This window comes from Sparus aurata, chromosome 12 (assembly GCF_900880675.1).
Source record: "Sparus aurata chromosome 12, fSpaAur1.1, whole genome shotgun sequence".
NCBI classification, from domain to species: domain Eukaryota; kingdom Metazoa; phylum Chordata; class Actinopteri; order Spariformes; family Sparidae; genus Sparus; species Sparus aurata.
Window position 1 is genome coordinate 25,944,599 of NC_044198.1, and position 26,423 is coordinate 25,971,021.

At 44.7% G+C, this 26,423-nt stretch overlaps 1 protein-coding gene across 2 annotated transcripts; it reads right to left on the reverse strand.

Moving 5' to 3' along the window:
* Positions 1 to 497: 497 nt before the first annotated feature.
* Positions 498 to 26,423, reverse strand: LOC115592465 (metal transporter CNNM4-like). Of its 2 annotated transcripts, XM_030435221.1 has the most exons (8): positions 24,762 to 26,423; positions 17,169 to 17,312; positions 16,514 to 16,648; positions 16,008 to 16,177; positions 12,633 to 12,729; positions 9,944 to 10,033; positions 7,984 to 8,159; positions 498 to 7,769 (listed from the first exon to the last, which is right to left on the reverse strand). In XM_030435221.1, the coding sequence occupies exons 1-8, from the start codon at positions 26,266 to 26,268 to the stop codon at positions 7,227 to 7,229; spliced, it is 2,862 nt and encodes a 953-aa protein (XP_030291081.1). In that variant the 5' UTR covers positions 26,269 to 26,423; the 3' UTR covers positions 498 to 7,226. The 2 variants fall into 2 exon arrangements, with proteins under 2 accessions (XP_030291081.1, XP_030291082.1); XM_030435222.1 differs by lacking the exon at positions 9,944 to 10,033.

Genomic DNA, 26,423 nt, shown 5'->3' on the forward strand with positions numbered 1-26,423 from the left:
GTTTTCATTATTACGCCAAATGAGCTGAATGGAGCCAAATTCAGTTGTTTCTCTGCGTCAGCTGTTTAGCAGAACGCTTCAACGCTGTTTTGCTGCAAAGCTCCAGAAATGTTTTGTGGACGACGAAACTTCACCTGAGTTTCCATCAACATGAAGTTTCCTTGTTGTGTGAACTATTCCTTTAAAGATTTACTCACATTAACTTCACCTGCACGCTCTCCGAATTCTCACGGTGAAGTCAGATGAGGGAGACGTCTTTCTGAATCTCATTTTCAGCCAGAAATTAAACAAGTTTGAAGTGAGTTTAGCACAGAACAGTTATGAAGGTGTCTAAAATCAAACACAAATCCATCTGTTGTGTGTATTTCCTGTCGTGTTTTCATTATATTTGTGCAGTTTGTGTGGCCGTCACAGCTTGTTTGTGTGCTCAGTGAACACAAACGACAACAAACCTTCAGTCCTGCAGCTGGAAACTTTGTGAATCAAACAGAGGCAGATTTTTTTTCTGTAGAGAAATATATCCCAGGTTTATTAACCTCATAGATTTCTTCAAATGCCTTACAGTAGTTATAAAACAGTATGTACACATTGCTTTAAATCCATGTTTTAGAAGTGCTCCTCCATCTTTGTTCAACCATCCAAATAAAAGAAAAATCAGTCAAACAATCTGAATATTAAAAACCTTCCAACCAGGTTCTCTGCATGTACTATACACATCCTGGGGAGATTAATACCTATATTTTTGTTCTTCCAGGTCCTTGAACTTGATAAATACTGCCTTTTTACTCTCTGTGTGCAAAGAAATCGTAACCTAAATGTTTCTGAGATGGAAGATGCGCTGATAAAAGATGCAAAAAAACCTCAAACAATCTCGTCGTGAATGATACACAGTGTGGAAAACTGGCCCGGCCTGAGAAACGCAGCACCAGAGAATATTTAACCTTCCCACAGGTCTAATCATCACATGGACGCCGGGCTGAAAAACCAACACTACAGGAGTTGCTGATAAGCCCGGCTCCCTCCCCTCGCTCGGTCCCATGATAGAAAAAAAGGTCCGAACAATAAAAACGGCTTAGCAGATCGGAGGAATTTCAATACTCAGAGCGGCGGGAGAGGAGTCGAGATAAGAGGCGGGGTGAAAAACATGTCAGGAGAAAGGAGTCGTAGGGAGGAGAGAGGGAAAAAAAAAAAAAGGGATACAGGATGACAGGAAAGAGGGAGGACGGGGAAGGAGAAACAAGGAGCGAGCTTTGGTTATCTAATGAGAAAACGGGAGGAAGCTGCAGAAGATAAGAGGAGTAAATCATGATCTGAGGTCAACGCTGTGCAATGTTTATTGCTATTTAATGCTTCCCTAGCAAAACAACGGAAATGAAACTTTAAAACGACACCTCCTCTCTCTCTCTCGTCATAAATAGATCTCTCTCTCTCTCTTTCAGCGTCACACAAATGCCCCTTTTTCCACGTCTTCATGTACAAAGTATTTACAATAACAGAACACAAACAAGCGAAATCAGGGAACTGAACACAGTGTCGAAGCCGCGTCTCACAGCTGGAAGCCCGATTTTCACAGAAAAAACAACAAGAAAAACCCCAATAAATACAATGTTTACAATAAATACATTAATAAGTTTAACAACAGTTGTTTGCACGTTTCCCAGTACACAAACTGGCAGTCACACAGCCAACCAGTGGCTTCACTGGAAGAACCAGTATCAGACCGATTGCTACATGAGACCTAAATGAACCAGCAGGCAGGTCTAAATCTTCTTCCAACAGAGGGTAAGGCTAAGACTAGAATATATATGTTTAATTTAACGAGCAGGTTCTTCTTCGCCTGCTGAATAAAATCTATGTGTTGATCTTCTCCAGGGCCGGACTCACCCAGCAGAGGGACCACGGGGGGGAAACAAGCTACTGGGCCCCCGATAACTCCCCCAGTCCTCCCACTGTGTGCAGGAGGAGGTCTGTTGTTATTCTACGCAGGAGAATGAACCCGGTTTGTTTGATTCACCTGCAACTTGTGAACAAAAGATTCTGACCCGCACAAACGTCAGCGTCAACTCAACAATGCGGCGGGTTCAAAGTAAGTTTCAGTATTTTCAAACCTGGACTCTTTATTTACATGTTTGGATGTGTAAATGATTCATGGGGCCTTTTTCTTTCAGAGGTGAAATATGTGAGAATTTATCACCTGTCAAATTCATTTTCCAAACAAATAAGAGGCAGCACGTCACCAGAGAAACTGCGAATTTCTGCTAAATGTTGCTGCTGTTAGCTCGTTAGCTCAGTTGACCGTACAGCTGATATTAGCTGAGGATACGGGCTAGCTGGTTAGCATGCTAACTTCAACACGCAGCTCTGACGTAACAACACTTTCGTTTCTTCACATTTGGTTGACTTTTTTTTTTATTGTTATTGGTCTCCTCATCACCACCAGACTCCATTCACAAAAACAGTAATTTTACCTCACAGATCTTCATCGACACTTAAGTCGTCCCGGTTTGTCTTTTTTTGCTCTTCCAGCAATCAAACACTTTTTGTTAAATCATATAATTTTTGTCTCGTTCAAGGAGGAATCTCGCTGGGAAATGTTTATATATCTATATCTATATAAAATAAGATTCTGCTGCAAGTTCCTCGAGGTAAACTCTTCTCTCCAACTCTGACTCCCATTTCCAACGTTGTCTTCCTGCAACAACTCACATCTCAAACGATTTCTTTTGTTCGTGGTTACAAAAAGGTTCCTTATGATTAACAAAACGTTCTCCCTCTGTAGGAACTGTTTCTATTATGTTGTCAGACAGCAGAGCTGGAGATTGTTGGCGCAGTGGACAACAAAATGGTTTTCATGTTGGATGAGCTGTGTGGTAAAATTGCTGTTTTTGTCAGTGGAGTCTGGTGGTAACGAGGAGAGCGATCCAGCGGCTGTTTGTAGATAAACAAGTGAGAATCATTTACACACTGACACATGAACGTCTAGAGCCCAGCTCTGAAACAAATACCAGAACTTCTCTAAATAAAATCGCATGTTTGTCATGTTTCTCACACGGTGGCCGGCCTCTCACACCCTCCACGGTTAGCTGTGTGGTCGTTTTGGTAAAGCACAAATAAATCTTGCAACATGCAACATGTACGCACAAAACTGAAACAACGAGGGTCTTTTTTTGACACTGAAATCCTCTTCAAGACCTCACGGTAAGAAAATAAACCTCAACACCCGTCACAGTCGGGCGTTATTGGTGCATATGCTCAGTCGTTTAAAACAAAAAATGAAATCAAACAACCACAAAGCGGCTCACGCTCGGTGAAGCTGGGGCTTCACGGGGGGAGTCACAGCTAATCCAGCGTTTGGAGATCATCCCAGAAAAAAAAGGGAAAAAAAGAAATGCTTTGGAATATTCAGTTTTCAGACTTCTGCTACGTAACTCACATGTTTAAAGTGTTTTCAAATCAGTGCTAGCTTATACAACAGTTGTTTATCTTTTTTTTTCTTCAAATAAATCACTATATCATCGACAAAATAAGTCATCTTTACAGTGTCACTGCATAAATAGGAGGAAAATAAAGTAGGTAGATTACATGCTAGCAGCTTTAACGTCTGAGCTCACCCACAGAGGGTGAAAGGTGAGCTGCTACAGTCGTCTTCATGTTAATCTCTTTATCTCTGCGTCTTCAGTCCGCCGGAACACAACCCAACGTCCGCCGTTTTTTCTTGCTCCCAGCACGGGTTCAACAGAGTCATCTACACACACAATTAAAATGTACTTCACATTGTTTTAGGTGCCATGTATATGAAGCAATCCCTGGTTTTGGATACGGACGCACACAAACAAACAGTATGTACATAAACTGCTGCCCACAGTCACAGGAAACATCGCGAGGGTCTGCGAGGAGATGGGGGGTCGGAGAGAAGACGTGCAGTGGAATGTTTGTCGTTGAGTTATTGTGCTGCGAGTGTTGTCGGTATTAACTCCGGGCTTACAGCGAGCGCAAAGGTCAACACAACGAGTGGAACACAAGTCGAAGGAAAAGCTCGACGTTTGAGGGGGAAACTGATTTCTTGCTGAGAATCAGGTGAACAGATCAATCTCCAGTTTTAAAATCCTCACCGATTTTTAAAGAAGAAGAAAAAGAAGAAGGTTCATAGATGTTCTCTCTACTCTCAAACACACACGTACATTACAAGATCTTCTAATAACGGGGCATCACACACTACATGAGGATGATTATCCAGCAGCGCCTCAGCTGATCTCGTTCATGTGGTCTCGTGGGGAAGCAGATGTAAACTGTGGCACAGTCAACGTGGGTTATCTTTTCTTCGGCGAGACCTGGGGGGGTTTAATCGTGCTAGCAGTAGCATGCTAGCTAACGTAGTAAGCTTGCTAACTTGAAACTCGACTCGACCCAGAAAGGACGACTTGTGACTTCAAAATTCAGAATACTCGTCTGACTCTCAGCAAGATAACAGTTTCCAAAATTGTTGCATTCTTTGAAAACTGCTCCTAAATGTTTCCCCTCATGTTTATGGTATGCAGAGACTCTTAAACCTTCCTGCTCCGAACCAGAACCGTTCAGAGCCCACCAGAGCCGAGTTTGTTCTGGCTTTTAAAGAGTCTTGTGCAGAGAATACGTAGAAATGCCCTCATTAAACTTGGACAGCAGATGATGTTTAATTAAAAACACGTTCTACTGGAACCTCTTAACTAAACTACATGTTCCTCTGGGTTATTTGGTCTTTCGTGTCACACGTCAAACTTGCGTGCGAGGAGACACATTAACCTCTGACATCAGTCCACAGTGTCGCAGCGACGTCAGATCCGGTTTGGTCGGCTCGTCGTGTCTTCGTTCACAGTGAGAATATAACGTACAGCATCGTCTGCAGCTCGTCCTTCAACTCAAACTGCAGAGTTTTCAAGAACCAACGAAAGAAAACAATAAATAAAATCTCTAAAATACAAAACAAGAAACTGAACGTCAAATAGATATATATAAATAAAGATAACGTCAAATAAATATTCTTAAATCACTCTTGGAACTTAAATAATTTAACACATATTGCCTTTGGTCAGGAGGACCTTCACAACACTAATAACATCGACTTAAAGGGCCATACCGGTGTTTTTGTTTCAGCCTCTTAATTACAAATCATGTGTCATTTATTATCCTTGCAGACTATTTTTTAGTGCATGCATGAATTTAGTTTTTATTTCTACTTTTCAGGCAGCCGCTGGTTTCAATTCAGTTCTGTACGGTAGAAAAAAATCATTTAATTGAGTTTTATTATTGGAATTTAAAACATTCATGACGGCAAAAAGCCTTGAAATACTTCACATTACATTACTTAAAAATGTTTTTTTTAAAAATGACTCTTATTCTGTCTTCAACTAGTGAATTAATTATAATATTTTGATGAAAGTGTGTTTAATTTAAAGACGTCTCTCCTGGCGCAGGGAGCTCTGATTGGCCGGCTGTCATGTGTTGGCAGGAGTCTGGCCAATCAGAGATCTAGTTGCTTGAGTTGTGCAAACATAAAATCTGCTTTTTGTGTAGTATTGTTGTGTGTACGTCTAATATTAGCATGTTTAAAAATGAATGGAAACCAAAAGCTGCCTTCAATTAGCTAATATATCCAAAAGCTACCGCATGAGTTGATAAATGATCTAAAACTTTGTATCACTCGATTTGTATTTAATGGGTGAAAACATTCAAAATCACCGGCGCGGCTGTTTAACTTCCACTCAGAACAGTGAATCTGGTCCGTTTGCTGGTAGTTGAATTGATCCACTGACAGCTCAGCACAGGACACGGACTCATTCATTCGTAACTACGCCTCGATAAAAGCCGTCTGAACTCGAGACAACGTGCTGGATCGAACCGGGCCTTCTATAACAAGACCCGACTAAAACGCAGCCGTACTGAAACAAAACCTCGGCTGTAACCGCGGAGCTTCTGGAAGTTTCACTCTTTGGAAAAACTGAATTTAAAAAAAAACAACAACAACTGAACAGATTTGCTCTTCACAGTAGCCGGTGCAGCAGGGTCTGGATCGACAGGTGGGAATGTTCAGGTGTCTGTAAATGTCGTACCGGTGGTGATTTAAAGGGTCAGTTCACAGAAGTTACAAAAAAAACCCAACAACCTTCAAACAGTTTCTGTTTTATGTGCGGAGGTTTTGAGATATCTGCCAAGTTTGTTTGTGTCGCTGAGATCGTCAACCAATGAGGTTTGACAAAAAGCTCCGGGCGGTTCCCATGACAACAGCTAACTGACAAACAGCGTTGCTAGGAGACGTGTTGTCAACCCGCCACAGTGCGCTACGTACCGGAGTCTTTTTTGTTTCCCTTTTTTCCCCGACAGGCACAAATCGTTTACTGCACCGTTAACAACAGGTGGAAGCTAGCTAGCCTACCTTGCTACACATTAGCACTGAAAGAGCCTAGCTAGCATTAGCCGTCTCTTTTTTGATCCCCTCTCCGTCTATCCCCTTAAAATCAAGTTTCACTACATCGAACAGTCTTTGGCGTCCATGTTTGTTTGGTTTTCAGGCACTTCCTCACTGTAAGAGCCGAGTCAGACGTTCTCAGATAATCAGAGCTTTCCCAGTCGTGATTACAACTTGGAAGTTAACTTTTTTTTTTTAACAAGCTGTGCAATTTCATACCCTAAGATTTGAGTGCACCCACACAGACGTCCTTGTTATTCTGAACAATCCACAGACCTCACTGTGAGCAGTTCTTGTACAGGTGAAGTGCTTTTTCTGAAACTAGCTCACACTGATGTCTGTAAATGATCCAAAGAAACTCGAAAATTGTTTCAGTAAAGGACACGTTTCTGTTGAGTTAATATGTCACTGAGGTGGAGGCAGAAATCTCAAAACCTGGACGAACAAAACCAGAACAGGTCAGAGATCAGCCGAGACTCTCTTTGTAACCTGGGTGAACTGAGCTCACTCACATAAACAACCCTGTCCACATTTCTCCTCCTCACTCGTGTTCCCTCGTCAGTCTGTTCTCCTTCTTCTTCGGTGGTGGGAGGGGATCATGCAGGAAGGGATCAGAAGAGGATCTCTGTTTACAAAATACACAAATGTGCTGATCCTCAGCGTCCCTCAGACGACTACAGAAAGTTCAGGAGACGACAAGCAGACAGGAACGAGAAGTAGTGCGAGTGTGTGTTACGTAGGTGAGTGCACAGGTAGTTTGGTTCCCCCGCAGGGACGGTGGTTAGATGGTGCTTTCAGTGTGTGCGTGACTGATGGTGTGTACGTGTGGGTGGGGGTGTGCCTGGGTGTGGCTGGGCCTGCGTGGGCCCGCACAGTTCTGCTGCTCACTGAGCAGAGTGGTGGTCTCTCCCGGCCCGTTCTCCGGCCCGGCGGGGGCCGGGGACTGCTGGGACTTGGAGGACAGGGAGGAGGTCTGAGTGGAGTGGGGGTTAAAGGTGCCTGTCGTTGTACTAATGGAGGACGGAGAGATCTGGGAGAGAGAGACCGTGTGGTTGCTCGGAGGCGGAGTTGCTTGAGGCAGACACTGGCTCGGTCTGCGGCTGGAGGAGGAGGAGATGGTGGTCGGGGGCAGAGGGGCGCGAGTGTTTGACGGCTGGCGCCGTGCGGGAGGCGTGGCCAGCGGCAGAGGGTTGCGGTTCCCCGGTGGCGTCGCGGGGGGCAAAGAGGCCGACGTGTCCAGACGGGTGTGGCTGCCCTCCGGAGACTGTGGCGTGCTGTCCAGCTTAGACGCCAGGAGACCGTTCTGGTACTGAGAACGAGTGATCTGAGGAGGACAGAAACCATTGGACTGCCTGTATCCATGACAACGGCTGCGTCAGCTCAGTTAGCTAAACAAGAATCAGACACATTTTACTGCAGAGGGAGTTCTTCTCCTGCTGGCACTTTGAGTTTACTTTGCTGATTGTACTCCAGGATTTCTACCTGTAATGTGTGTTTTTACGATAATGTACCTGGTGCTTACTGAACCTGAGCGTTACCTTGACAAACTGCAGGTCTGTGAGAGCTCGTACACAGAAGTCCGGTATGTACTGGAAGGGGGTGCCCGGGATCTGAGTGATGCTGCCGCCCACGGAGCCGCCCTCCGGAGCGCGCTCAGTGCAGCTCAGAGACGCAGAGCGGTTGAGGTTGCCCCCGTGTGACGGCGAACGAAACTCTGGGATTGACAGAGAAAAAAGAGTGAATAAGAGAGAGAGAGAGAGACGCCGAGGAGGACACACACACACACACACACACACACACACACAGGGAGATAAACATTAACAGCATCAGGAAACACACAGAGAAACAACAACAACAGGAGAAACTGAGTGAAACACATGAAAATATGAGCTGAAGACGTCCGTGAGAGCAACACAACACACAGATACACAACACATACAGCACACCATGTGTATCGATGTCGATCAATGAGATGAGATCGTGTTTGTTAGCAACGCCACAAACATGCCATGCGATGAGGCGGAGTGCATCGTTTGAGCGTTTCACGACTGAAGCGGGTTCCGTCTGCGCTCAGAGCAAGAGCCGCTCTCATTGGCCGGTGTTAGTGATGTCATGGAGGGTGATCTTAGGGCGGGAGAGGCGATCTCGTCGTTCTTTTTTATTGTTTTTGTTAAAGGGGGTTGTGTTAAAGGAGCGAGAACGTCGGTGATGATCAGAGAACTTCAGTGAGAGGAGATCAAGAGGGAGGTCACAGCTGAGCTTAAAGGAGCAGTCCAAACATTTTGAGGAATACGCTTTTTATTTTTCTGTCTTTTTATCGAGGTTGAATGAGAAGATCAGTCCCGCTCTGATTTTCATGTATGGTGACTTTGGAGCTATAGCCAGAAGCTAATTAGCCTAGCTTAGCATAAAGACTAGAAATAGGTTGCAGGAGCTCATCTAAACTTCAATCATCGTCCTGTATCTTCACATGTTCTTCTGTTTTTACCTAGATTAGATAAGCAAGGCGGGGTTAGCCGGTTTCAGACTTGATGCTAAGCTAGGCTAAGCTAACTGGCTAAATTTATATTCAAAGGATAGACATGTGTGGTGTCAATCTTCTCAGCTGACTCTCGGAAAGACAGAAAAATATGTGTATTTGTCAAGATGTCAAACTCCTTCCACCACAGGTCTACAGTCAGATCAGCCTGCTCCTCAGGTTGATACGTGACAGGAGTTATGATTAATATCTGACCACAGATCAGTGGTTAAAGGGGAGGAGGTGGTGACGGGGGTTAGAAAATAGTGGGGGCCACGCCGAGAGCCCCATCCAGCAAGTTGCAATCCAGATTCTGACGGGAGAAGACGCTGTGTGATCCGATGGGTCAGCAGAACTCTCTCTGGTTCTGGTCCCACCCTTTAAACCCGACGCTGACCTGAGAATTTAGGTTATAGACTGTTCTCTTGTCCTCTGGGAACTTTTATTTCACTTCCGAGCTGACGTCTTTAAATTTAAAACAATCCAATAACGTTTCAGTGCTACAGAACAGAGAGAAGCAGCAAATTCTCAAATTCACAAAGCTGGAACAAGCAAATATTTGGCATTTTGTGCTATTTTGCTAATCTTATGTGCACCTTTATTTGTACCTGAGCTAAATTATAGCAGAGATGCTTCAATTTAGTTAACATGCAGCATTTTCTGCTTCTTTCATTGACTTACAGTTTGACAGAAAGCCTTCTTGGAGGTTAACGGTGACTCAAGCATTCTAGCGTTTTCTCAAAAAGCATCAACAAAGAGGCAAAAAGCAAAACTAAACTTTAAAAAAGCACAAAGCCTGTACTTGTTGCCAACAGTGTGTATTAACTCCGGGCCTGGACTTGCTGGATCAGGGCTCTGAAGATGATGGAGGAAAAAAAAAAGGGAGATGGTGAGATTGGCTTAAAGAGGAACCCCCTCCCGACTCCTCCCTCCTCCCTCCTCCCTCCCTCCTCCCTCCTCTGGCCCATGCGAGTGTTTACCTGGGAAACGAGAGAACAGAGAAAACCTCTTAAGAGAGAGGCGTCGTGGAGGGGGGGACGCCACTGATGGGGAGAGAGGAGGGGTGACGGCTGAGAGAGAGGAGGGGGAGGAAGGGGCAGAGAGAGACAGATGAGCTGGTTCACTGGTTGGTTTTTTCATTTCAGCCGCTCGGAAAACACGTCGTCGACTCTGCAGCTTTTCTCTTTAGATGCAGAAGTTTTTATCCAAAAGACACAAGATGGAACTAACTAACCTGCAGGACGACTGTCGGAGTAACGACACGCTGTCAGAAACCTCGTTAAATTAATCTTCTGTAGTAAACAAAACAATTAAATTCTCTTGTTTCAGTGTTTTTGAAAAAAAGATCCACAAACCAAAAAACTTCCAGAGAAAAGAAAAGAAAACAGATCATGTTGTAACGTGAAAAGTTTATAATCATAACAACATCTCACATTTTAACCTCTTTAAAAAATTCACCATTCATCTCGAGATAAACGTTTTCTATTTTAACAATAACGGGATAAAAAGCATATTTATATTTCTTGTTATAACGGCGATAAGTTCGTATTTCGGTTATCAGACAGCAGTTATGTTGCTGCTGAACCTGAAGCTTCATTCTCGTTGAAGTTCAGGCAATTTTTGACTGTCTAAAGATTTAACTTCCCTTTAATTATCAGTATTATACAATTTATATGGTCCAAACATTTCTTTTAACTCCAGTGTTGTCAAGTATCCTGCTTCAGTTCAGATGAGCTGGCCTTTCAGAAACAACATTTTAAAAGGCATTTTAACATTTCAGAGGATTAAATTGAGGATTTAAGAAAATAAATGTTTCAGGGTGATGACAGAAATCCAAAGGTTCATTTTAAAACCTCAATAGACAACAAATGTAAAAAGAAAATTACAGTTGTAGCTTTCAAAATGTCGTTAAAATATAAACAGATTTAGTGTTTTACAAACCATTTCTGTCAACTCTCGGCTTTTTATTTGCTTTTGTAATGTTGTGACGTTACTTATCTGCCGATAAAAACACCATCTTTAAATGAAACATCTGATAATTACACATCTGCTTTAAGATAAAATGGGTTCGGCTCTGTTTGGAAAAAACTGTAAACATCAAATTCAGTTCAGTTTTAAAATCTAAAAGCGTGCGTTCAGGATGAGAAATGATCTGGTGTTTGACATTTGATGCTGCACATGCACACAAACTGAGCTGCATAATGTGCACATGGAGTACAGACAGCAGTTAATCAGGGACGCAAACAGCTGACAGGAAGTGGACAGGACAGCGGGAGAAGAAGAAGAAGAAGAAGAAGAAGAAGAAGAAGAAGAGAGACATGTTTAACCAGCGGTCATGTTGCTGCTGGACCAGCAGGAGTCAGCAGAGTTTCTCCCCTGACAGAAGCAGCAGTGATGAGGTGTTCAGGAGCACTCTGACACCAGCCGGCTGCTCTGTGGCCTCTCAGGTGGGATTACATCATTCAACACCTGCCTCGTTTTACACCTGCACAGTGAAGCTGATGCTCCATCAAACCTTCTACCTGAGGAAACCGTCGACCTCGCTGACAGAGAGAGAGAGAAAGAGACCTCTGACTAAACGTTTGTCAAGTTTAATAAAAGGGTTTCGAAGTAAATAGAAGTGTTCGTTGCTGCTTAATATAAAAAGCTCCGTTTCAAACTCTCCCAAATGAAATCTGAGGATAAAAACATGTCGGGTCGACCTGTCAGGCGGCAGCTGTCGGCTCAGACGGCTGGAGACAAACTCTGCCTGAACTCAGACCGCAGTAAGTGTTTCCCCGTCTGGACTAAGCCTATTGACTTCTCCGCCGCTCTCTTCAAACACAAACAGCTTGATGAGCAGCACACACTGACGCAGCACTTTGTGAAAAACAGACAGAACGTCTCGTTTCAGTTCAGACTTTTGAATCTTTAAAGGGCGACGCCACACATTTTACACCCTAAAGTGTGTTTGTGAATACAGAATTAAAAAGTCTTCTGTGGCTGCAGAGGAAGCTGCATGTAATCTGATCGGCGGAGTTGCATTGTGGGTGATGTAGTGCGCAGGTGGATCAGTGAGAAACAAAACCTGCCTACTTAACACAACTGGGTCTGTCTTTTCATAGCACTCACATCAGGGCTTCTAGGTCAAATGTGAATTATTAAGTGTCGTCCACACCAAGAACGATCGCCGTGACAGTAACGATGTGTGTAATTAGCAACACCAACCACGTGTGTGTGTGTGTGTGTGTGTGTGTGTGTGTGTGTGTGTCGGCAGCTTAGTAAAATGGATGTTGGGACCCCGTCAGCGCCAAAGACCGGCTGGCAGTACGTCTCAGGTCAAGATATGTTTTTTATGTGTAATTTGCAGACAAATATACGTTATATAAACATTTATTAAGTTCTTTAAATGTCCCTGCACCCGGCAAACAAAAGAGTTTCCCGTCACTAGCATGATGAACAGAAGTTTCTTGTCCAGCGACGCAGCAGCAGAACTCAACATCACTGAGGAGGATCAGTGATTTAAAGTGATTCCTGCCGTCTTAAACACACTGATAAAGTCAATGTGCCTCCTGAAGAACACAGGACAGAGTGTGTTTACCCAACATCTGAAAGACTGTTATTATATCTGTGTGTGTGTGTGTGTGTGTGTGTGTGTGTGTGTGTGTGCGTGTGTGTGTGTGGTCTCACCCAGCGATGCCGAGCTGAGAGCCATGACTCCGTAGTAAGAGAACGGCCCGGTTTCAAACTTCATGTTTTCGTTTCCGGCTTCCACCTCCACTCGCCCCTGAAACACACACACACACACACACACACACACAATATTTTGTGTAATAAGCCCTTTTATCTCGCAGTGTGTATTACAGTCGTTCAGGAAACTCTGTTGTGCAAACTCCAGCAGTCGTCTCCTGTGGCAGGTAACAGAAACACTTTGACGCCCTATAAATATTACATCCTGCCACAGGTGCTCTGCTCCAGTGTCTCTTTACCTCACACACACACACACACACACACACACACGTATATGTTTTTTCAGCGGTGGAACAGGAGCAGCGGTGCTCAGGTGTCCCGCTGAGTGTCTGAAGTCACTTCATCCACACCTCAGGTGTCGACAACAAAGCCTCCCTGTTCCAAGACACACTTACAAACACGACTCAACAAAAGAGCCGCGATACACAAACATTAACACACACACACACACACACACACACACACACACACACACACTGGGCTGGACACTCAAAATGAATGATGTGTGTGTGAAGGCTGACAGCTAGCGGTTCTGTTGATGCTATATTAATAGTTTTCACACATGGACGTGTTAATGTTCCTCGGCGTGGACAGAGCGTACGCATCCTCGCGGTCAGGTGATGACCTCGACGCGAATCTATAAATAAAGCTTGAGAGTGTAAGATCAGCATTATTCAATAATGATCGCCAGCGTTTGGTTTAAAAGTCATGCAGACGATCCAGAGGAACTGGTGCCGCACCAGTTCCTCTGGATCGTCTGCATGACTTTTAAACCAAACGCTGGTTGTGCAGGTGTGGAGGTGAGTCGCGGCATTAAAATGGATGAATGCCAAACAAAACGACGAGGTAACAGCTGCTAGCTTGTTGACGTTTGTGCTGTTAGCGTCAGAATATCTAACAGACGCAGCTTGGAGGTCGTTGTAGGAAGTCTGTAGTTTGACAAAAGGAATGAAACGTGGATTAGCGATGCCATCATCCTGTTTCTTCTCATGTTCTTTTTGGTTTTTACATAGATTATATGAGTAAGGCGGGGTTAGCCGGTTTCAGACTTCATGCTAAGCTAGGCTAAGCTAACTGGCTAACTAAATATTCAAAGGACAGACATGTGTGGTGTCAATCTTCTCATCTGACTCTCAGAAAGAAAGAAAAATATGTGTATTTGTCGGCGTGTAGGTTCACAGAGTTTGTAGTTTGACAAAAGGTATTAAACGTGGATAAACGAGGCTATTCGTCTGGTAATTCTGCTAATTGATGTTAGAATAATGTTGTTTTAAGCATCATTATTCTAAATGTCTTATTTCAAAGTTAGACTTGTTCATTCAGCACTTAAAAAAAAATAACTGAATACACAAAATAATGACTTTTTAAGGAAATGTGGCGATGTGGGAAACATTCATAGACAAAAACATGATTTGTGAGGGTGTAGTGACCTTTGACCCTTAACCCCAATATTTTTTCCAGTGTCTCTGGTCACGAAGGGAATGAAAGCTTCAAAACACAGAGGACGTATCAACGAGTAACCTCATTATAATTCATAACGAGGGGATTAAAGGACGAGACCAGGAGTTGTGATGTGATGTTCACTGCTGCCGTGTCGGTGTTCACACGTGAAGCAGCAGCAGCTTCTTCTTCTTCTTCTTCCCTCTCTGCGCTGCGTTGCGTTGCGCTCGTCTCTTCCTGGTGCAGAGGAGGGATTTACTGACAGACAGCTCGTCCTCCTCTCTGCTGTTTATTCCTCTCTCCATCTGCTGCTCTGCTGATTTTACACCGCCGTCTCCTCTCAGCTGCTTTTCTTCCCCTCCATCCTCTTTAACCCCTTCAATCCCCTCTCCCCCCTCCGTTTGCCTCCTTCTTACATAAGAGGATCTATTAGTGAAGGTCGTTCACACCGAGGAGCCCCTCTGACACGTCAACCCACAGAAACACACACCATATTTTTATCATGACGTTTTATTTTGTTAAAACCGTTCAGGGACGTTTTATTTTGAAGCTTTTCTGCACATTATGATACTTGGACACAAAGCTGTTTGATTTAAAGCTCTGTCCCTACGGTTCTTAAATAAAACATGTAATTAGAGCTCAGTTAATTAGTGGATTAACTAATTAGTATCCACACATATTTTCATAATGTGACACATGTCTCTCTGTTGGCTTTTAAATGTGTTTTTATCAGTAAACCATGTGTGTTTTCTTTTTTTTCTCTTTCTTTCATGATTATTTGATCACTTAAGTCTTTGTTTTTAGCACAAATTACAAATATTACCAGATTCCAGCTCCTCTAACGTGAAGATTTCATGTTTTTCTTCGTCTGTTAAAAAACTAAACAACAACTTAAGAAACATTAAGTCAGGCGAGTCTTAAAAGGTCGACCTGCACGTGCGTTAATACTCCTCCAGACTGACGCGCTGACCCGGGATAAACTGGTACCAACCCTAATCTTCCACCAGCCGCAGTGAGAAGGTGGACGTCTTCATCAATAATCATCATCATCATCATCATCACTGTTGTTCAACGTCTTTAGGACATTAAAGTCTTAAAGGGTAAATCCACCAATTTGACACATTCAAATCCGTTTACAGGTCTTAACGAGTTCATTTGTAAAAAACTAGTATACAACCTTTTGTGGTTCCAGAGAAAGCTGCTTGTAATCTGATAAACTGCCTCGAGTGATGTCACTATGTGGCTGAGTTGCATTGTGGGTAATGTAGGCGCCAGGTTTTCAAAACAAATGATCAAAATCGATACAGCAGTTACAGAGATATCACCTTTTCTATTCCACACATTCTTATTTTTTACAAAAACCTTCAGCCTACATTACCCACGATGCAATTTAGCCGCTGAGTGACATCACAGGAGGCAGTTTATCTGATTACATGAAGCCACAAAAGGCTCAAGACATGTAAACACACTTTATTGTGTAAAATTGGTGGCGTTACCCTTTAATAAAGGACTTTTACTTTATGTTTCTTTTCTTTAGCATCACAACATTTATCTAAAAAGGTACAATATGTAAGAATTGTCCACCTGTTCAATTCATACTCAAATCGAGGGCGCAGTATATCACCAGAATAACCGCTATCGGCTGCTAGCTGTAGCTGCCGTCAGCTAGTTAGCTCAGTTAGCCGTGCAGCTAGCAGTCTGGACTACAAAGTATCAGTACAGATTTCAGCGAAGGTGTTTTTGGAGGATATATAATATTGTGTGTGATCGATAAGTGATATAAGCGATATAACACCAGGAGATCAAATCACTGCGTGCGTGAGTGTGTGTGTGTGTTGGTGTGCGTGTGTGTGTGTGTGTGTGTGTGTGGTGTACCTGCAGGATGAGTATAAAGTAGTCGACAGGTTTGCCCCGCTGGTACACGAAGTGCTGCGGCGAGCGTTTGTCACTTTCGTTGAACTTGAGCTCCTGGATGACGTCCGGGTGTCTGAGGACCCTCAGCAGAACCTTCTCTGTGATCTGGAACGGGCTGAACAGGCTCACCTCTGGGTCGACGACGCGGTGACATAGAAAAACACGTCAGTTTTGTATTTTAAAAAGCAGAATTTTTTTTACCAACACATTCCCTCTTTATCTCTCGGCTGCATTTCAGGTTTTAGTGATGCTTCTGTCTGACCCTTAAACAAACGTCACACCACATAACCGAATATATAACCATTTAAATCGACACCGAGAGACTAATTGGGCTAAATCTTGACCTCGAGGCCAGCGGGCATCAGGCCCACAGCGGCCTGTGTTAATCCACCGGAGGCTGCAGAGAAACAGTCCGCTGAATGACACTGAAACAAATCTGTGCCGGCTCGCTGTGAGATTAGCTTCACCTGTCGCCAGGAAACGATGAGCCGCCAGCATGAGCTGAGGAGAGATCTTCACTTTGCTGTCGGCGTCGTGCTTGAAGGCCGAGAAGTCCGGCTTGTTTTTGTTGGGGTCGACCTTTTTCCTGTTTCTGTTGTCGGCTGCAGAGGAAGAAGAGAAAGACGGCGAGGTCAGCGGTGCAGCGAGGGAGTGAGCGAAACACAGAACGCTCAGGAGGTTCACGTCACAAAGGTTTCACCCCGAAAACATCTGCTGGTTGTTCGTTAACTTCTTGGTGACGACAAGACGTCAGAATATAACTGCACCCGGCAAGGAACAGTCTGGCACAAACACTTCAGATTAAAACTGGTGCATGTGTTCAGTTTTCACCACTTAAAGTAACATTATGTAGAAAGACGTCCCCCAAACTTCCATATCATGGGTCTGTAAGACGTGATATGGATAAAGTAAACATGTATGTAACACTGTGAAAACCGGTCAAACAGTTACATAATGCTGCTTTAAATACGCAGCTTTATTTGCACGAGGTCAAACATCTCGAGGTCATCAGTGGGTGTCTGTGTGTGTCTGTGTGCGTCTGTGTGCGTCTGTGTGTGTCTGTGTGCGTCGATGACGTTTGTTTCTGTGTCGTGGCCGCCGACAGGGAAAACGCTGACTCACTGTAAAGGTCGGACTCGTCCAGGATCTCCGACTTGATGATCTCCTCGATGACGTCCTCCAGCGTGACCAACCCCAGCACCTCGTAGAACGGATCCCCCTCCCCCTCGTTGTTCACCTTCTGAACGATGGCCAGGTGGGATTTACCTGGAGAGGAGAGAGAGAGAGATAGAGAGAGAGATCAGCTGAAGGTCACAACCAGCTGAGAGTGTGAATCATCACTTTACGAGCTGTTATTCGCTCCCTGCGTCTCCACAAACTGTTAAGAAATCAACTGTCGGGAAAGTAGGGCGGCATGAAGCACGAGGGAGGAGAAGAAGTCGAGGTTTTGATGTGAAGCGTTTCACTGTAGCTGCCTCCTAAAACTTCAGCAGCCGGCCTTCAAACACATTCAGGCTCTGCGACATCAAAACCTTTTTTTTTTTCCTATTTGGAAGGCAGCAAAGCGACGCCCGCCGCTTCGATCTGTCGGTGGATTTATTCCCGACTGCTGGGAGGACAGATTGATGCCTTAATATAGCCCAGGCCGGACTTACAGCTCTGGAGAGGAAAAGAGCTGGAAGAACTGCCAAAAATGAGATAAAGAGGAAAGTCTGGAGGGAGGAGAGGAGGACCGAGAAGAAAGAGGGATGTGGTTGGAAGAAAAGAGGCACAACAGATTAATCCTCTCCTGGCTCTGTTCTCCTGAGCTCTCCTCATTAAAAAACCTATAAGACTGTTGTGCTTATGCTCAGGCTTAGTGTGCATGTTGTGCAGCGACTGCAGCAGCGTGACGCTCGTGGCCGCTGATGGCAGCTAATGACGGCTGAGCGAAGGCACGTTATCTGGTGAGCAGGAGAGAGGCGGCCGGGACGGAAACCTGTCACTGCTACTCGCCGTCAAGACACCAGCGGCGTCTATTTCTGTCCTCTGCAGTGATGCTGCCGCGTCCGCATGTGTGTGACGAGTCCCAAAATAACATTAATGTCAAGAAAAAGTCTCCTCTGAAAGCCTGAAGTAGGGCTGGAAGTTCAGGTATTTATTCATGTGTCAGTTACGAGGCGGATGAATCCCTGTTTACTCTGCAATGATCAAATCATCAATCAGCTGTTGACAATTACATTTATTGCCAAATATGTCAATAATGGCATGATCAGGTCAAGTCAAAATTCTGATCCCAGCTTCTTAAATGTGAATATTTGTGATTTCTATCCTCTTCTGTGAGAGTAAACTGAATATTTTTGGGGTTGTGTGCAAAACATCTTCATCATTTTCTGACATTGTATCAGAATCAGAATCAGATTTATTACCAAGAAGGATTTTACACCAACGAAGAATTTGTGCACGCATTGAAGACACAGCCTCTGTACACGAGGTGTGCGCTCCACCAACTGAGCTGCTGTGTCGCCTTCTAATCAATTAATCTAACACAGGAAATAGTTATCAGAGTAACCAACAATGAAACTAACTGAGTCTGTGAGCGCGAGTGTACCGCAGATTTAAACTTGATAAAAACCTGCATGATACTGTGAAACTAAAGGCGTCTCGTTAATATTCTCAGCTCTTCTTAAAGGAACCGCTTCACAGTTTTGACCCTGTAAGTCAAATTTAGTGCTGACACAAAACAATCTACAGAGAAAAACTGTCACGCTGCTCATCGTTAGCTCGATGCTAACAGCTGAGCTGGGAAAACTCAGCAGCTTTTCACCCACAGACGAAGGCCCTGTGTCGGATCACATCACAAACAGAATTGTAGAAATGACACACACTTCTATGCCATAATATTTCACATATGATTCTGGCGTTGACTCCCATGTGACACGACACACAAGTGCTTTTCACACTGCATGTAGCCACAAGCTAAGGGAGCTGTTAGCCCCGAGCTAAGACAGCGTTTACACGAACACACTCCAGTGTGGGTTAGCCACCGGTTAATCACCTGAACACCAGGTAGAGGAGCGCATGTTAGGTGTTCAGCCTAACCCAGGTGGTGTCGAGGTGCAGAGAGAATCATTTAGCCTTCGTCTGAGGTCAAAACTCTGTTAACCTACAGTGCAGCACTGAGTTCTCTCCCCAGACAGCTTAACAACCCTTCACACCTGGGCTCACCTGACCCAGCTGCACCAACAAGTGGACCCAACGACTCCGTAAGGAAACTCCCACACAGAGTTTAAAACCCTGCGACTCTGATCCTGAAGCCTCCTGGACGAGAGAAACTGAAACAAGTCCAGTTTTCTACAATACAGCACTCAGATTTACTTTAATGACTGAGAACCTTCATCAACATAAAGTCTTAAATTAACATTAATGCAGTATTTAAGTAATATTTCGGTCCTACGTTGACTTTTGACCTAAACGATCGCTCACAACCAGTGGCGTGCACAGACTTTTTGAAGGGCAGGGGCGAAAATACAGCACGTTCTCGCCACTGAAAAGGGCACTTTAGCATGTGTTTTGGCTCTCAAGAGGGCAGTTTATCGTGTTTTAACCAGCCAAGCAGTTTAGTGTGTTTTGCCAACCAAGAGGGCACTTTAGTGTGCGTTTTGGCTCCCAAGAGGGCACTTTAGCGCATGTTTTGGCTCCCAGGAGGGCACTTTAGCGTGCATTTTGGCTCCCAAGAGGGCACTTTAGCGTGCGTTTTGGCTCCCAAGAGGGCACTTTAGCACGTGTTTTGGCTCCCAAGAGGGCAGTTTATCGTGTTTTAACCAGCCAAGCAGTTTAGTGTGTTTTGCCAACCAAGAGGGCACTTTAGCGTGCGTTTTGGCTCCCAGGAGGGCACTTTAGCGTGCGTTTTGGCTCCCAAGAGGGCACTTTAGCGCATGTTTTGGCTCCCAAGAGGGCAGTTTATCGTGTTTTAACCAGCCAAGCAGTTTAGTGTGTTTTGGCTCCCAAGAGGGCACTTTAGCGTGCGTTTTGGCTCCCAAATAGGCACTTTAGCGTGCGTTTTGGCTCACAAGAGGGCACTTTAGCGCGCGTTTTTCAACCCCCCCCCCCCCCCCCCCCCCCGACATCACTGCTCACAACTCCAGAGTTTCTGCAGGTTAAGCTGGAGAGAAACAGGTTTTGCTCCACACCTTATTCAAAATAACTCACATTTGAAAATAATGCAAATAACAGAGTAAAGGCTTGTAGCAGAGCCTCACTGACACATCATGTTAAGAGGAGGATGGTAAGGACAGATCATTTCTGCTGTTTTAAGCAGGTGTGAATGAACACCATTTCCCAGAAGCCCCTCTGACTACCACGGATTAAACGTTGACGAGCGGGTCGAGGGTCTGTGACAGCAGCAGGTCACAGACACATGACTTTAAAGATTAACTGTGCTGATTAACTGTGCTGCTAAAGATGTAGTTTCATTGTACGCTCACAGAATAATCGTTCTTTAGAGAAGTTTTTGACTTGAAGCTGCTGCAGTGGATGCTGAGTTACCTTACTAACAAACTTTTTTTCAGAAGCACTGATAAATAAAATGCTGAGGAAGAAATTGCACGGATTGATGATGATGATCAGTGTTTCCTCAAGGTTTGTTGGAGACTTTGATGCTCATATTTGGCACAATTTTACATTTTTAAATTAAAGAAAAAGCAATTCCACTTCAGTTTGGACCGTTAGACTAACTGTATCTGCACAGAAAAAAACAAGAGTGCATTCAAGACAAAAACACAGAAAGAGCTTGAAGACCAAACTTGCTAAAGAAGTCCACTGAGGACCACTTAGAACTCAAGCGCTGCGACGAAGCTTCCCAACGAGACCTGGACATGACGTCAGGACAGATTCAGTACAAAGCAGAAGTCAGTGTTGATCTGTGTCATGAGTCATCGTCCACGCTAACGTCAGCTGCAGCCGAACAGAGCCGGGCCTGTTGGTCTGAGAGCAGAACACACTGACCTGATGTCAGCTGTGTTTCCTCTAACTCGTCCACAGAAGAAGGTCAGAGGTCACAGTCAGTCAGCCTGCAGCCGGGTCACAGTTTGCTTAAAGGCACTTCAGCAGGACGAACATCAGCGGACACACGAGCTTCAACCTTCAAGTTCAGAATCTTTTTCTGACATTTAACGAGACAAAATCCGCCCAAATTCAACTATCAGACATAGAAACTGTGAAGCTTTGATACTTTTCTTTGTAAACTGAATTTTATTTGGGTTTAAATTAGACATGTGGACATTAATAACTTCTGTATCATCGATTATTATATGGTTCTGTTTGGATATGAGAGCTGTAAACTATTGATCGCCTCTCTGATGACCGGACTTTGGTTTATTGGTGATGAATTAATGATAACATATCAGCTATAAATAGCCACAGCTGTTTGTAATGTTTACACAGCTCCGAGTCTGCAGACGACAGCTGAAGCACTGACATGCAAACGTCCATCTACGTCTGCAGCCGAGTGTATTTATAACATTATTTCTGGTGTACTTCACAGCAGATAAACCACTTATCTATTTTGTTTTAATTTGGCAGCGTCAGTCCTAAAAGAGAGGGTAAAGAAAAGGTTCTGAGATCTTCAAACAGCGTCGTTATCGTCATAATAAGCTCTAATCACTGCAGTTATGATCCAGGCTTTGTGGATATCAGCGCTGAGATTTCCAACACTAATCCTGTGCGCCTGAATGTGCCAGTTTTCATCCCATCCAGCGTTTTTTTTTACACAGCAGCTGAATTTCACAGATCAGAGTCTGAAGACCATCAGTGAAATCCAGAATACAGAGTGTTGATGGAGAATGAAAGACGAAACACTGATGTGTCCAATAAATAAAATACAACTTAAGCGACCAGCATCTCTGAAGCTCACTCATCAACACATCACATCTCGTTTGTTCAATTTGAACAAGAAAAACAAAGTTTAACAACAATTATTTTATGCTTTCACATCAAAATTGATAATCATCAAGCTTTAGAGGTGCTGGTAAGTAGATGTGTACCAAAATATCGATACTACGATATATCGCGATATTTCATCTTGAGGTACGTTATCGATACACTGGCGCCAAATATCGATATTTTATAATATTTAAGTTGCGTCAGTTTTAAGGAGAGCCACTGTGCAGTTCACACTTTGTTTTACTTGGCTGTCATTCATGTGAAATTGATTGACAATGTTTTGTTATTCCTGTGAAATGGATTCAGTGCAGCCAATAAATTCTGAATTTCTTAAGTGACACAGATATCGTGATGTATCGTGGATGAAATTTCTTGCAATATGTCGATTATCGCAGAATCGCTGTATCGTGATATTATCGTTATCGTGGGCAAAATATCGTGATAGTATCGTATCGCGATGTGATACCAGGCCCTACTGGTAAGTGGATCTTGTAACCTTTGGACAGAGTCTGATACGACGTTTCCATTCTTTATGCTAAGCTAAACTAAGATAAGCTAAGCTAAGCTAACCAGCTGCTGGCTGTAGCCTCACGTGTAACAGACATGAGTTGAATCCGTCTTCTCATCTGTGAGTTAAGGAGTTTGTTTCCCAGATTGTCAAACATATTCCTGTAAATCTTTAGATTTTGTAACGGAACAAAATGATAACTTAAAGGTGCACTACGTAACTTTTTCAGCCCGACCACAGAGGTCGACTGTAAAAGCAGCTGATGTTGAAACATATTCACGTTTGTTGCGGTGTTGATTAACAGTCTTATATTGTCATACCGTGGTAGTTTCAGGGTATACCGTCGTATTAAACCTGAAACCTCTTATACAGTAGTGAATTCTAACATCTAAGTGTTAGTACATATATATATTTCAAGTTTCGATCAAGTTTCATGTCGGTCAGGAATTAAAATCTGATCATTTGAACATCGTGACACGCTGAAGAATAAAATTTAAGAAATATACAATGTATACTTATTATGCAGAAAGGCTCATTTCAGATAACATATTGTCTTAATGATTGATAATTATTGATACATTACCGTGTTTAATGTTGCAGCTGGTGAAGGTGGAGCTAATTAAAACTACTTTACACACTGCTGGATATCAATTAATCCTCTTTATGAGTTAATTTATGAAAATATATCATAATTTATTGCTGTTAATCTCAATCTGTTATTAATTTAACGTACTGAATACATATGGTGGAGCTGAAAAGTATATATTATTTACCTCCCACATGTAATTAAATATAAATATAAAGCAGCAGAAAGTTAAAATAATAGAGTAAAGTACCTCAGAAAGTACTTAGTTACTTCCTACCTGTGACACAATAAATATTGATTTTGGGTCTGAACATTATAAAGTTTAAAGTCTGGTTGTAGTTTATATTTAGTGGTTGTTGAGCAGAAGAACTCTGGAGATGAAGGATGACAGAAGACGAGCTGCTGCCATGTTTTAATGTAACTAAGTACATTTACTCAAGTAATGAGTACATTTACGTTTGTCTGAAGTCACCGAATGTTTGCAGAAGTTTTTGTTTATCAGATTTGACTCGACACGTGCGGCAACATGTGAGCATCACGGCTGAACACACGTTCATCACACGTGTTTCTGCAGTTCTGTGTGTTTAAATGTAGGCTGCGATGTTCCAGTCGTCAATAGTTCTGATCGATAACGACAGAGCTGCTGCCGGGTGGAGGAGGGGGGAGAGGGTTTGTGGATCGGAGCTGCGACTGAACATTATTTTTCATCTTAATCTTAATTTACACGAGGAACCAGAAGTTAAAGTCGGACAACGAGCCAAAAGCAAATGTTCTTATCTTGTCTCTCAGGGCTTCCGTAGTTCCCTCGTCTGACCCACTGAGCTCAGAATATGACACATAATCAATAATTTTGGGTTTTACATATACAAAGAGCATTTTTTGCCTCACAAAAAGTTCTCATATTGATAAGTATTGATCCCTTAAATCTGTTTCTGGAACAGTTGAAGGTAAAGATGTGTTACAGTTTAACAATAAACAACATATAAACTGATCACGATTGATCTGTGATAGGCTGATATCAGCTGATTAATATCCAATTAAATTCTACTAAAAGCTGCAACTGACAACGATCTATATAATCAATTATCTTCCAATTATTCTCTCAGTTTGTCAAATTTATGATCTTTTTAATCTGGATCTTCAGATGTCCGGTTCTGTCCAACCAACAGAACCACCAACCATATTTAATTTACACGTTAGAGAAAGATGTCTGTTCTATTACCAACTGATTGATAAACCACATAGAAGGGATCAAAGTCCAGTATTGATCGGCTTCTACTAGAAAATAAAAGTTTGCATATCAAAGAACACTGGAAAACACTGTAACTGATAACCTGTGATCGATCAATAACAGCTGTTTTATTGGCTAATCTACAAAATATCCCAACCAGCGGTCCAGAGACCCGTCGTTAACCGTCATCAATGACAAAGACAGCAAACAAATCCTCACATTAAAGAGGCAGATGATCAATGAATCGATTTATGGATTATCGAAATAGCTGATAGCTAATTGATTAATGGAGGAATCAGTGCAGCTCTGGTGTGGATGTGGTGATGTAGGCTGAACAGAACCAGACAGCAGCTGAACAGAACCAGAGAGCAGCTGAACAGAACCAGAGAGCAGCTGAACAGAACCAGAGAGCAGCTGATCCTCTGAGGAACCAGCTGATGGGTCAGACACACACACACACACACACACCTTTCTTGAACTCCTCCAACATGGCGTCCAGCTTGGTGTCGTGGAACACAAAGTGGACCGGGTGGTTGTAGAACTTGGTGATGGTCTTCAGGGTGGTGCAGTCGTCCGGGTCCACGAAGGCCAGGTCCTTCACGTACAGGATGTCCACGATGTTGGACCTCTCGTCGTCGTACACCGGGATCCGGGTGTAGCCGCTCTCCATGATCTCGGACATGGTGTTGAAGTCCAGAACCGCGTCCGCCTGGATCATGAAGCAGTTCCCCAGCGGGGTCATCACGTCCTCCACGGTCTTGGTCCGGAGCTCCAGCGCGCCCTGGATCATGTTGAGCTCCTCCTTCACCAGGTCGTTGTAGGGCTCCGTCACCTTCAGCATCCCCACCAGCTTCTCCCGGTTGTACACGGTTCCGATCTCCTGACCCAGCAGGACGTCCAGCAGCTTGCTGACGGGGAAGGACAGCGGGAAGGTGAGCAGCATGAACAGCTTGGTCACCATGATGGTGTTGGCTCCGACCGCCAGCCCGTGGCGCGAACACAGCGCCTGCGGGACGATCTCACCGAAGATCACGATCCCGATGGTGGAGGCCACCACGGCGCCCAGACCGGATCCGATCAGGTCGTCCAGGAGGATGGTGAGGGTGGTGTTCACCAGCACGTTCCCCAGGAGCAGCGAGCACAGCAGGTAGTTCCCTTTGCTGCGGATGGGTTCGATCTTCCGGGCGTATTTCTTCTCCTTGTCGGTGCCGCAGCTCTGGACGATGCGCAGCTCCATGGGGTCCAGCGCCATCAGACCCAGGTTCAGGCCGCTGAACATGCCGGACAGCACCAGCAGGCAGGAGATGAGGATGGCCTGCAGCCACATGGGCAGCAGAGACTTCTTCTCCTCCAGAACCAGCAGCCTGCCGTCAGTGTCCCCCAGCTGCACCCACCCGGCGCCGCCATCCCCCGGCGTGCACAGCGCGTACTCCTTCTGCGGCTCGCTCTTGCGGAGCGGCTTGATGTTCAGGGTGATGACTCCGGACGTGCCGCGGTTGCTGACGTTCATGAAGGTCCCGATGCTGATGTCCTTCGTGAAGTCAACACAAGTCCTGTCCGGCGCCTCCATCATGCCGCTGCCTCCTCTCGCCGCCGCCACCGCCTCCTCCTCCGCCGCCGCCGCCGCTTCGTCCCCGCCGTCCGTCAGCTCCGTGAAGCGGATCTGCGTCCAGGCGCCCGAGTGGAGCTGCACCCCGTAAAACCGGAGCTGCACGGTGCTCTCCTCAGTCACCTGGATGACACCGTCGTCAGTGGTGCTGGCCGGCTTGTCGCTCCTCTCCAGCCGCATGCCGAGCACCTGGCTCCCGCCGCCGCCCCGGCCGGGCCCCGCCGCCGCCGCTGCCGCCGCCGTCTCTGTGCGGCCGCCGACGGCGCTCCACAGGAAGATAATGACGGTGAGAATGTAACCCTGCTGCCCGCTCCATTCTGTCGCCATGTTTGTTTCACTGCTCGGCGACCTGGGCGCTGACGTCATTTACTCATGTCCGAGCGGCTCCGCCCCCCCGCCGCGCCATCACACACACCCCCGTTATCACCGCCTACCGGACGGCGACAGGTAGAGCGGACACACACACACACACACGTTCCCCCCCTCACACACTTCAGATGTGTTTTGATGCTCACACTGCT